Source organism: Athalia rosae, chromosome 4 (genome assembly GCF_917208135.1).
Source record: "Athalia rosae chromosome 4, iyAthRosa1.1, whole genome shotgun sequence".
NCBI classification, from domain to species: domain Eukaryota; kingdom Metazoa; phylum Arthropoda; class Insecta; order Hymenoptera; family Athaliidae; genus Athalia; species Athalia rosae.
In genome coordinates, this window is record NC_064029.1 from 16787232 (window position 1) to 16800514 (window position 13283).

At 35.2% G+C, this 13283-nt stretch overlaps 2 protein-coding genes across 7 annotated transcripts; both read left to right on the forward strand.

Moving 5' to 3' along the window:
* The first annotated feature begins 64 nt into the window (after window positions 1-64).
* On the forward strand, window positions 65-8492 carry LOC105693799 (cationic amino acid transporter 2). Of its 3 annotated transcripts, XM_012413964.4 has the most exons (13): window positions 65-225; window positions 318-437; window positions 997-1175; window positions 5301-5547; window positions 5632-5916; window positions 6003-6107; window positions 6192-6570; window positions 6737-6876; window positions 7011-7113; window positions 7254-7402; window positions 7629-7795; window positions 7914-8022; window positions 8199-8492. In XM_012413964.4, exons 1-13 carry the CDS (start codon window positions 168-170, stop codon window positions 8276-8278), a joined length of 2121 nt encoding a protein of 706 aa, XP_012269387.2. In that variant the 5' UTR covers window positions 65-167; the 3' UTR covers window positions 8279-8492. The 3 variants fall into 3 exon arrangements, with proteins under 3 accessions (XP_012269387.2, XP_012269388.1, XP_048510489.1); XM_012413965.3 differs by lacking the exons at window positions 65-225; window positions 318-437; window positions 997-1175 and adding an exon at window positions 3255-3393; XM_048654532.1 differs by lacking the exons at window positions 65-225; window positions 318-437; window positions 997-1175 and adding an exon at window positions 4989-5101.
* Window positions 8493-8809: 317 nt separating this feature from the next.
* LOC105693801 (luc7-like protein 3) lies at window positions 8810-13155 on the forward strand. 4 transcript variants are annotated; one of them, XM_025747310.2, is made up of 8 exons: window positions 8810-9125; window positions 9701-9949; window positions 10033-10239; window positions 10378-10539; window positions 10688-10863; window positions 10957-11048; window positions 11186-11301; window positions 12765-13155. In XM_025747310.2, the coding sequence occupies exons 1-7, from the start codon at window positions 9021-9023 to the stop codon at window positions 11257-11259; spliced, it is 1065 nt and encodes a 354-aa protein (XP_025603095.1). In that variant the 5' UTR covers window positions 8810-9020; the 3' UTR covers window positions 11260-11301; window positions 12765-13155. The 4 variants fall into 4 exon arrangements, with proteins under 4 accessions (XP_025603095.1, XP_048510496.1, XP_025603096.1 ...); XM_048654539.1 differs by having other exon boundaries at window positions 11186-11292; XM_025747311.2 differs by having other exon boundaries at window positions 11186-11277.
* Window positions 13156-13283: the final 128 nt, after the last annotated feature.

Below are 13283 nucleotides of genomic sequence, written 5' to 3' on the forward strand. Positions count from 1 at the left end.
CAGTCTACACTACTATTGTTGAACAAGTGCAACAAAAATCACAAAACGCCATCTGTTCAAGATAACAGACACCATAATTCCATCATAATAATCGCGCGTCGTCGTGAGTCGTCTCTGCTCTGAATGCCAAACGCCAGTGACATGCAGCTATTATTTTCATTTTAAAAATGGAACGGATTATAATCAGTGTATTGTTGTATCTCTTAGTTCTCATTCTTCCTCAAAGTAAGTCACTGCTTCATAAAAATTCAATGTGATTATAAAACTTTTCGAGGTATGTACGTGCAGTACTAACAAAAATTCGTTTCTCTCGACAGGCAACGCCCTCGAATGCTACGTTTGTGACAATCAGGAAGGAAATGTCGAAAAATGCCTTAATACTATTAAAACATGCGAGCAGGGTCAAGATGTATGTTACTCCGAAATTAAATGGGGCAGTAAGTTGAGTGTTTTATCTTCCTAATTTTCAGTCAGTGTAATTTGATTGTTTGTTGACATCTACACTGCACCTATTACAACTTTATACAGCAAATTTTCCATGCATACCACATGACTCTGAGTTCATTGAATTCCGATCCTCAAATACATCTTGCTCGATTAATATCTTTCAATTACTTAGCAAAATGAACCAAGACTACCTTGACTTGAAAGTTAATGGAAAATTCTTGGTGTCTTAGTCATGAATTTCAATTATGCTGGGGTGGGGCACCTGGGAGATGGAGCTAAAAGAGATATGAGAAAAACTATATCTTTAACATTGATATTCATTCCATGAGAAACAAAAAATGTCTTAAGCAAGTCTTTTGTCAAAGTCCAATGACCGAAGGTTGTTCCTGTTCGAAAAGTTGAAGTTCAGAAAATTTAGTTTAAGTCATGGTGAATAAAAACTTCAAAAAGTGATATCATGCAGTATGATAGATTGATATCGTTTGAAAAACCTGCTTACAATGATTCATAATGTCTGAACAATACTGAGTGAGTTCCTTATCTTTCCAGGTACACCATATTGGTCTCAAGGAGCAATAAAACAATACTATATTTCCAAACGGTGTTCAGCCAAAAAAGAATGCGAGCGATTAAGACGAAATAATATGAAAGATTGCACGCATATTTGGTACCAAGATTGGAAGTGTTCAGAATGTTGCCAGGGTGACCGTTGCAATTATTACATAATTGTAAGTCTACTCCAATTAGCTAATTCTAGATCGATTTCTTAAATCAATTTTCACTGCCATACAATAGATTGATGGAACACAATCTTCTGATTAGAAGGATTGGCTCAAAAATTAGGTATCCACGACGTATCTAACAAATTGGTTTTTTGTTTCAGTCTGATGCAACGAAGAGTAGCATGCATTTTATTGCACCAACATTGGCAGCGATATCGTATTTTTTGATCAAGTAACGCGTAGTAGCTAGCCTAAGGTATGTGGCACATTGAAAAAAGATATTAGTGGGCCTTACTACAAAGTTGAACTAAAGAAAATTCTTACTCATCAAACGAATACAAACATAGCATTAAATCCAAATCTGTAGAAGTTTTTTTGACTTTTTCTGAGAATATTGATCGATGTCATTCATTCATTCATCACTATTTTCAGCAGTAAGGCTTGAGATATTTTTGTCAATGAAATAGCTGCATCAGATAACAATAATAGATCTGATCAATCCACAGCGTTATCAGGTTATTTCTATATTAGAATAATAATTCTATAGATTGCGGCCATCGACTATGTCCGTTATGTTTCGAATCTTATATCCAGAATATTGTCATGATAATACTCCAATGTGCAAGAGCAGTCCATTTTTTTTTAAAACCCAGTTGAAATTATTGATAGTTGACATGATGATTCCTCTATTCATATACGTATGAAGTTTATTGGGGTATCATTTAAAACAAATTTGAATTATTATCTACTGGAACATTTGATGCCATTGCATTTTGATCCGTAATACCTTACTTTAATATTTACATGATTGTAAGTGTCTGATAAATTCTTTGTATTTCGGTATTGTTAATTATTAGACACAAACCGGATTCGCGAAATGAATCGAACATTCGTACAGTATTGTCATCGATACAACCAAAATAATAGTTCAAAGCAGAAAATCATTGTATTGGAGTATTTTTTATATGAATTTTGTTCACTTTGAATTGTACGCGAACTCTGATAGATAAGCCTATTTATTTAAAAATAATTTTACAACTGATTTATGTCTAATGTATTGTAGAAATTTTAAACGAGTATTGTTTTAAATTTCACACGACCGTCCAGGACGCTAAAGGTTGCACATTAAGTTAAGAAAATTTTAGTGATCAATCATGCCACCTACTTGTTCAAATTAGGGAAAAAATTAACCGCATTCCGTCCACTTACTAGTAAAATTTACTCGATGCATGTGCTCTGATCATTACATAGAGATAAGGAGATATCAGATTATCATAAGTGCCTTTTTGTACCTATGCATATTCTGTTCAAACACAAAATATGAATTCCGTCCTCATTATATGAATAAATTTATACTTTTAATAGCTGTTTAAAAAAAAAATTATTAGTCTACCAAATTATACCTTTTAATTAATATAGAAGAATTAATTTTATTAATGTACGCATGCTGCTATCATAATGGAGCCATGAAAAGAATTATCTACGATGGATCGTACATACATGTAACTTGTTTCTGATGATATCTCAAGAGTAATGTAGGTAATTAAGTTGTTAGAAACGGCTCACTTGACTTTAGATTATGGTGAGTAATCAAGTCTTTCATAGTAGCACGTACCAGCTATACAAGCGTCTGACACATCACACACGTGTGTTAAATTTTTCCTATTTTAACTAGTTGGAGGGGATTGAAAAATATCAGATTCTGATTAACCAAATTTCAGTTGTATAGCTAGCCAATGTCTTTATTCATAGGTGAAATTATTGATGAGCTGACCAATCGTTGATTACTCTTGAGAAAATAATCTAAGATAATGTAATGAACTGACTACGGATCAGCTCTTGACTTGTAGGAACGTCTTATGATAACATTAATCCAGCACATCGGTAAATTGCTGCAAGTTTATTATTTTATTGTCTCTTGAAACAATACACGCGTGACTTTTTCATTTCGGTTTGACATACCTAGTTAGAACTGTATCGAAAGCATGGTGCCTACAAAAGTAATGCAGTAAATTGCTAGACGGTTACTTAAAAATATGTATAATATTCAATAGATGTATTTACCTATGGTCATCTTGGAGACTGGTTCAGAAGTTAGTGGTATTACCTACAGCAATTGCGGTCCATTGTACATGTTTATGTGGCGAAAATAGTCGTATTGAACCAAAACCAATCGCAATAAAACTAAGATTCCAGGAAGTCCAAGCTGTAAACAAAAGTTCATGTAAGTATTAGTTGTTATCTAATACCTGCAACAATTGTAAATACCTACTGAAGAAAAGTTTACTTAATGATTTGGCGTGTCTATCGAAACGATTTTCTACTTATTGTGAACAGGCAACAAGGTGTTCTCTTGGAGCACGATAAATATTGTGCAGGTATTGAATACATTTTTAAAGGTGAATTTATTCTATCAGATTCTTGCACAGAATTTTGCAAATTGTTGTACCTATGGAATGATATGATTCAGGAACAAATTAGATCACGATCTTATCTTGAAACTGAAACGAGCCGTGCACACATTGATTACGCGTTCAAATGAATTGTTTAATATTTAGAAAATAGTGACATTCATCGTCAAATGTTATTGTTAGCAAAAACTCGGGTTTGCATCATTCGCTGAAAGCTACGCATACGATATCCGTGCACAAGTGACATTGCTGATAAGTCTTTAATTGGCTCTAATCATTTTGAAGGAATTTTTCCGGAGTTGTCAGGTAACCGATAAAATAATTTTGCGAATATTGACTAATAAATGGTGTTTACAACAAATTCCTCATGGAATAGGAAAGGGTAGTCACTATAACAAAAATGATAGTTAAATGGATAAATTTTACAATTCTGTCTGATGTTCGCGATATGTATGCGATGAGGGACAAATATTTGACAAAAATACATTAAAGCTAATTTGGCTGAAGATATAATATGATCATCTTTCAATGACGATCACGTTACGTCGATACACGATAGCTGTGACTACAGATTATTAGTCTCATTAATAATGGACCGTGTCCCGTATAAAAATATAACAATTAAGGTCCGATCCGGTGCATTGCGGATAAGGCGGGATATAATATGTGCCAATGATTATTGAATCCGATTACTTACTACGGAATGTTGAAATACGAAGAAATGAGACCCGCTACACGAATTTATTTTCAACAATGCGTTTTCAACTTCTAGTGGATTGAATATTCGAATTATACGTCACACGTGTAGTTTCGTAATTATTATATCTGAACTGACCATAAATCATAAAACGCGCGATCGAGCGGTGCCCTTTTATTGGAAATGATAAGATTTCGTATCAGTACAAAGTAATCGCCGATTAAATTTTTTCACCCTTCTATCGACAAACAAACAATCTGAATAGATTATGAGGTATTTATGTTTCAGGAAAATGTGCCAAATTATTTTCCCTCAACAATCTTGAATGAAATGCATAGATCAATTTTTCTATAGTTACCAAAATAAAATGATAAAATTTTCTATCCACTCCTTACGCACTACATTGGCCAATTATAGTTTCGATTCGTGGAGAAATCTAGACTATATATTCAATAATTTCGCGCGTTGATTCGTTCGCTGATTTGATAAGTACACTTATACCTATATATCTGCGTGTATTTTAAAGTCTGCAGACTTCGTTGAGGGCAACGTTCCTTGCCAATGATTTAAGAAATAATTCAACCAATTGATAATTGACGAACGACACAAATCACTTATGCTCGACCGAGTTAAGAAATATAACGTAGGAGCGAACTCTATGAGAAACTCGCATTATAATTTTACCAGCGAATATAGCGAGACTGATTCAATAGTATCCGAACGTTTTAACATTTTCCCGCAATTTTCATATACCACATTATTTGATTCCTGTAACGAATAAAATATCAGAAGTTATGGATTTAAAATTAATAAAGGTCCATGTGGTGAGTAATTATTAAGCGTATTATAACTTTCCAATAATTTTTGCTCGCCAGCTAATAAAATCAAAAGAAACACAAATGTTATTATAGTGTAATTAACTGAGTGCATGTAACTAAGAACTCTGGATTTGAGATTTGAAAAAGTTCAACCAGGCAGTAATTCATCTCAATGACTCAAAATAATGACATGTGTAATTTTCAGCTGGATATCATAAATCTTCTTGGGATGGATATCATGTACAGAACTTTGAGTCGCAAGAAAGAAATTACCTTGCCCCAAGAATCTAAATTAGCAAGATGTTTGTCAACTCTTGACCTAACTGCTCTTGGTATAGGATCAACCCTTGGTGTAGGAATTTATGTATTGGCCGGTTCTGTCTCCCGAGATATTGCTGGCCCAGCTGTGATCATCTCATTTGCAATAGCTGCCATAGCTTCTGTATTTGCAGGTTTGGCAATACACGTTGTCGACAATTAGAATCACAAGCTGGCTTGCTATCTTTGGCAAACTATTTCACAGGTCTCTTCCTCAGGTCTCTGCTATGCTGAGTTTGGGGCCAGAGTACCAAGAGCTGGATCTGCATATGTCTATAGCTACGTTGCTGTGGGTGAATTTGTGGCATTTCTCATAGGATGGACTTTGATCCTCGAGTATGTGATCGGCTCTGCCAGTGTCGTTCGAGCACTAAGTACATACGTGGACGCGCTATTCAATAACACCATGAGGACAGCGTTCCAGTCTGTCATGCCTATAGAAGTCAACCACCTCTCCGCTTATCCAGACTTCTTTGCCTTTGGAATAACTCTAGTATTTTCTGGTTGGTCGCATCTCTTGTTTGCAATTCGCTCAATTCATTTTAGTGCGTATCATTGGAACTATTTCTGGAGTTTTTGTTATTTTCAGCTGCTCTTGCCTTTGGGGCAAAGGAATCATCCTTAGCAAATAACATTTTCACATTGATTAACTTATTGGTTGTGCTGTTTGTCATCATTGCTGGTTCCTTCAAAGGTAAAATACTTGATAAACATGGAATACTTTATAAAACCAGAGAAAGTCAAAATGAAATGTGCACATAGAATGCATAATTTTTAGCGGATGTCTCTAACTGGCAATCCACACCAGAATGCACTGTCTCCAAATGTATGTGGGGTACTGGAGGGTTTGCACCATATGGAGTTGCTGGTATCATAAGTGGAGCAGCAACCTGCTTTTATGGATTTATTGGATTTGACTGTGTAGCTACAACAGGCGAAGAAGCAAAAAACCCTCAGAAGTCCATTCCTATTGCAATTGTTGCTTCTCTGACAATTGTATTTCTAGCCTACTTTGGTATTTCAACAGTTTTGACCATGGTTATCCCATACTATGACCAGAATGCTGATGCCCCATTGCCTCATCTTTTTGAGACAATAGGATGGAATTGGGCCAAATATGCTGTATCCGTTGGAGCCATTTGTGGCCTATGCGCAAGGTACGTATTTTCTGACTTTCAGAGATTTTGAAGGATTTTTTTCTTTGCCATCCATAATAAAATCATGTGGTTCACAACAGTAAATCTATAAAGGAAGCTTTGATAATACTTCTTTTCTAGGTGCTCAATCATTCTCTCTGTAAAATTGAAAATCTCTTTATCACAGCTTGCTTGGTTCAATGTTCCCGTTACCAAGAGTTATCTATGCTATGGCCAGCGATGGTTTGATTTTCAAATGGATGGGTGCAATCAACCAACGTTTTCAAACCCCATTGCTAGGTACTCTCTGCACTGGGCTACTCACAGGTGAATGAATATTCAATCTCTATTTTTAAGTAATTTTGGATTCTGGATTGTAAGTCATAATTGTTATGAAAGTATTTCAGATTGAAAATATTGGTCACTTGTTTTCATAATTATATTGATGTATCTATTTTCAGGCGTGCTAGCTGCAATGTTTGAGCTTAAACAGCTTGTTGATATGATGAGCATTGGTACACTATTGGCATATTCCATTGTTGCAGCCTGTGTACTTATTTTGAGGTGAGATCTTTTTGAAGGTACACTCACCTACTGACCATGCATGCATTAGTTTGAACATAGAAAGAACAGCAGTCCCTGCTGTCCTATTATTTTATAGGATATTTACTGTTTCATATATGCGTAAATCAAATTAAACTTAGGTACGAAGAAGGTGAGGCTTATGAGAAAAAAGATGACCGTGCCCTAAAGAGTTTCAGGTTCATTGCAAGACAATTTATCAATGGGAACAATCTGCAATATTCAACAAGACTAACAGCCAGACTGGTTACATGGCTGGTATTCTTGTACTGTAAGTTCTGTTTTCTACCACATTTTAAAGTTCGAAAATTATACCTTAAATTTTAAGAATATGGGACACACATGTTATGCTTCCACCACGTAGTAGATGTACTTTGGGATGAGTAGATAACTTTTCAGGCTTCGAAGAAGCATTGAAAGAAAATTTTAGTTTGATCAATTTAACATGTATCACAGCCAGAGTGCTATTCAGGAAATTGTTCTTTGTTTTTAAACAGTTATAATCTGTGCTTGTACATCACTGGTCATAGCACTATTCTGGGATAATATAGTGCGAGCTGAACCACTGATAACAACATTGTTTGTACTGCTACTAGCCTGTCTAGTTAGCATACTCACATTTGTGTATCTCCAACCAGTATCTGGGAAAAAGCTCACTTTTTCTGTGAGTATTGACAGCTGATTTCTATATAATCAAATATCAATATTGATAAAGATTGAAGACCTTTATTAATTTTCTGTATTGAAATATAGTTGTGGACTGTATAAGATGACTTTTTCAGGTACCCTTGGTACCCTTCTTACCAGGTCTCAGTATTATGATCAATGTTTACTTGATGCTGATGTTGGATAGCATGACTTGGGTTCGATTCGGAGTGTGGATGGCTATTGGTGAGAACATTTTAAATCAATATTCTCAGTGGAAGTTGGCACCAACTGGGATTTGATTTTAGCTCATTCCAATCTTTCATAATTTTGCTTGTTTCTCTGACCATGAATCAATTATTTTGTCAATTAAATTTACCTATCCATGCAGGTAGAAGCTAATAGTTTACTTTCTTCCTCAGGGCTCGCTGTGTACTTTTTTTATGGTATGTGGCACAGCACTCTACGACAGAAGAAAGTTATTCTTGAAGCAACATCTTAGAGATATATGTACATTTTAAATGGTCGTAGAATATTAAGGAAATAATTTATACCATGATGTCGGCAAGAGACAAAACCAAGAGCGTCACCTTTTACCATTGCTGTAAAACATTGAAAATTGACTTGTTAGCAATGATCTTGTGCCACCAATGTTGAGGTTGAATCAACAATGTATCATACTAAGCTTCGAATAAATTGAACCTGGACATACCTAATAAGAAATCTAGCAACCAAACCTTGTGAACTGGCAAAGAAAGAGTTTCATCATGGAGGTATAAAGCTATACGAAATAACCTATAAGAATTATCTGTGGAGTTAGTTTCTTGGGCTATAGTGTTCATGCAGCAGTTGCCTATTTGAACCAAATTAGCTCACAAACGAACGTTTTAAAAATGGATAACAGGTTCAATAGCAGTTCTTGTAGTTTAAAAAAACACAAGCATGGACAGATGTTTCAAAAGCTTGCAGCTTGGCTCGTGTACTGTGCGTGTATTGCAAAGTTGCAAATGTTGCCAACGTTGGCAGTGCAGTCATTGATCAACATTCAACGATCAACTGTGGCATTGTGTACTGTTGAACCAAAATATCAATTACCGGTATTATTTTATCTAGTAAATGCTTATTTTGGAGTTATGCGAAAACTTTAATTGATGTATGGCAATCAAAGTTTGGATAGAATGTGTACCGAGTCTGTGTGAAACAATTATTTCTATTCGATTCTAATTTGAGGAGAAAAGTAGAATATGGCTGCTGCTGCTGCTGCTGCTCTGCTCGACGAGCTTATGGGTCGAAATCGGAATGTACTTCCAAATGAAAAGCCTAAGGAACTAAATTGGGAGGATCCGGAGGTATCTATGACACTTTTGTGGATTTCATTAGAGGACAAACATTGTCAGTCATACCCCTCTATCCCTATAACCCTAGTCTCTGAGAACCATGGAATCATCAATGTTATCCCATTGCCAATTCACAATTGGTTTCGCCTATTTTGGTTCATGCTACAAGCATTACATTATTTAAGTGATCCCAAGTGGATCACAATGCTATAATTTTTTGTCATAGTAGTTCTCCAACCGATACTTTGTTATACTTGCTTTTAGCTTGCTCAGAGGAGTTTTCCTTCATCGATGTTATCACATGGATCATGCAAAGTTTTGTTTTCTATACATACTTTGATCAGATTAATCAATAATGATAATGAAGCACGATAGTACTGTTTATAGATGTTTCAGGTCTGTCTGTGAAATTTGGGGTAGATTAAATTTATAGGCTAGCAAATCTGATATCATTTTGTATAAGTGTGATGCACAACATAATACGTTATATTGGAAACTAATCTAGTTTAGAAAATTTATGAAGATTGATTACTTGTGATCCTTAAAACTCGTTCAACATTGTAAATATTATGATTCTTGTTTTTCAGTTTTGCAAACTGTATCTGGTCAAGTTTTGTCCCCACGATCTGTTTGTGAATACAAGAGCTGATTTGGGGGCGTGTTCTCGGGTTCATGATGACGAAGCCAGAGAACTTTTTGAAAAAGCGGCTTATTCCTACAGAAAACAACAGTACGAAGATGAATTCATCAGATTTTGTCAGAGTATGCTTAATGAAGTTGAACGTAAAATCATAAAAGGGAAACAACGACTTGCATTGATTGGCAGGACTGAAGCGGTAATAATACAAGAAACACAGATACAAATTATACATTCTACTAATCATTTCGTCCAACCAATAACTATCTAAACTTATTTCAGCCTACATTAACTCCTGCTCAAACACAACGAAACGAGGAACAAATTGCTCTGTTAACTGAAAAGATAAATAAATTGGTGGAAGAAGCCGAACAAAGTGGAATTCAGGGAAATGTCGAACAAGCACAGGGACTTATGCGCCTTTGCGATCAACTCAAAGAGGAACGAGAGACGTTGCGTAAATCTAATGATAATAGCCATTATAATCAAGTGAGAAAAACACAACTAAAAATTTTAGCTCTAAACAACAATCCTCTGCCAATGAATCATGAATCAAACGAAAGTATCTCAATGGCAATGGTTACCCTATGCAGTTCTTTATTCATCATGCTCCTCATTCTTTCTCAGACTGCGGAATTAGCAGCAGCCCAGGAGAAGCAAATGGAGGTCTGTGACGTGTGTGGCGCATTCCTTATAGTTGGCGATGCTCAACAACGGATCGACGATCATCTCATGGGCAAACAACATGTTGGCTATGCCAGGCTAAAAAGTGCCCTGCAAGAAATAATGGTATGTTTTGAATCTATGCTGCAAAAGAGACATGAAAACTTGTATCTATATGCGAATTCTCCAAATTTTCCTAAATTATTTTTGAAAATCCATTAATTTTCATCCATCGTTTCTTAACAACTCGTGAATAGTCCGTATGAATTTTCAGAGCAAACGGGAAAAAGCACGAGACGAAAAGGAGCAAAAGAGGGATGAAGATAGAAAGGAAAGAGCGCGCATGCATGAGGAGAATGACAGAAGACGTCAGAACAGAGAACGAGAAAGAGATAAACGTCGACGAAGAACCGACGACGATAAAACTAGACACGGTTCTGGGAATTATAGGTGAGGGACTGTTTGAAGAAAATTAATTCAATCATCCAAAATCTACGATTTTCATCGTTCTGTGCCTAAACTGGTTCTGATAAATGATTCTAGAAATTCTGGGCAACGCAGTAGAAGCAGATCTGTAGACAAGCATGAACGGCACAGAGATGAAGAGAATCATCGCCGCCACAATAGGGACAGAGGTAATATTCGCGGTTTTATCGAATTATTATCAGAGCTACAACAGTGGTTCGGATCCAGAATACTTACTGAAATAGAAGTCTGTAGCATCATCGTGGATCTGTTCATATGCAAAGTAAAAATTTCTGTATTGTATCAGGAAATCGCGATCATCGAAGTTCTAGTCATCATAGCCGTCGTCAACATCGTTCAAGAAGTCGAAGTCACAAGTAACTACTCTCCTCTTGATTGGTTAGTGAGTCAGAAGTAAGCCAGGTATGCACTAAATATTAAATTCTTAACATCTCAATTATTATACAGGTTCATACCAGGTGAGTTTCACTTAGTCACACATTTATCTGTTATTATTATGTAATAATTTCGCATTTAGTAAGTATCATTCAATGCACAGGTAACAATAAGGCGCGAGAATATAATGTTTTTATTTGCGAAGAGTTGAAAATTGTAAATGAAAATAGAATGTAAGGAAATTGTGTGAATATATCATTCAAACCAATATTAGCACATGCCACTTCGTGTTTTATTACGATAGTTTTTCGATTTTTTATTTTCTTTTTTTCGTTTGCTAGTGATGTTAGACTAGCGAGTTGAATGAGAATAAACCTTCAGTGCATAATGAAACAAATAGGTATATGTTAATTAAAATTGAATCGAAAGTCTGGATGTATAGGGATAGGATTGTGTATTTTACACTTGTCTATGAAAGCACTAATTCCACTTTTAATTGAAATTGATCGAGCTTGTTGATAGTATGATAGCATTTAATATTGATCAGTATCTATTCCATTAAGATCAGATGTCTTGACTTCGAATAAGTAGGTGGATTTCATTGAGGTAAAAGTATAATTTTTGCTGCTTGATTGATGTATAGTGTTTGTAATTGTCCATTTTTCAAGCCTTTTTCTAGCTATTATATGAACAATATGTATAAAGGTGAAAGAGATCAACTGACTAGGTTCGTCATAGGCTAGATTGTCGTTGAGAAATTGAAGGAACGGTAACTTAAATGAACAATTCTTTTCTTAGACAAATTACCATACGATTGGTATCGTATGGTATTGGTATTGAATGAACCACTTTATACGACGAAAGCAAGCCCTATGACCCTATTCAGGCTATGACACTTAACCACATCCATCTTGTAGATATCAGTGCTTACACTCTTCAAGTTTTCCAGTTAATTTTCGAGGACACCCAAGATGAATCGTGGGTAACCCAACTTACGATAATAATTGACGAATATCACTCTACCATTTACACTGAAGGTTTTGGCAATCGCATGAAATTGTGGCAGGTGAATGAAAAATAGCTTTTTTGGATGGAAATAGTGCGGAGGATCATCAGGAGTACAATAATTATAAATAAAGCAATATAGGTTCAACCATCGAGGATTATTAAAAAATTGTTTTTTTTGTGGTATATACTTGCCGAGATCATAGTATTTGTTATGAAAATTTCTGCAGTCTTTTGTGAGTAGTGTGTGCGTGTGAGATAAATGGCAAATAATTGTTCACTGTAAGGAGCACAGTAAGATTCTGCAAGTACACAGGCAGATTCGCTGACTGTTTTGTTCACGTTTCTTTCGTGACTAGTGTGTTTCCGATCATACGTGAATTTCGATGGTAACCACATTGATTTATTCGGCTCATCAATAAACATTGTGATTTATCGTTTATCTAAATTTTTTTCATATTCAATGGATAATGATCTATTTTCAGAATGAAGATACTCGGAGATACGTGGCCCAGGCAGTGAATTCATTTGTGCTGCTTAATATAATGTTGAGGTAAAATTTTTGCATAATCTTATAATTTAAGATTTAGTATAAATTTTCTACAACGCCCAAATTGATGGCGACTAAACTAATGTTGTGAATGAACAATCTCCTCCATCGTAAGTCATTCTGACAGCGTCGGTCTAGAAATTCTATAATTATATTGTTACTTTAAATTGAACAGACATTTGTTTGTAAATGTAGAACAATTGTTAGTTTGAATTACTGTTGCATAAAAACAAAAACTACGATTTAGCTGAGTCAACGATCCATCAGTTCGATTGTAAAACTTGAATGACTGTTGTCTTAAAAAAAAATAAACAATATTGAAGAAATAATTTTGTACTTGTTTTCCCCAAATCTCGAAAATACAGACGCTTCATAAGAATTGTAATAAGAAATTGACACCATTAATAAGTTAGTGATACTCTTCAAGCAGGACGTTGACTGAAGATAGTTATCA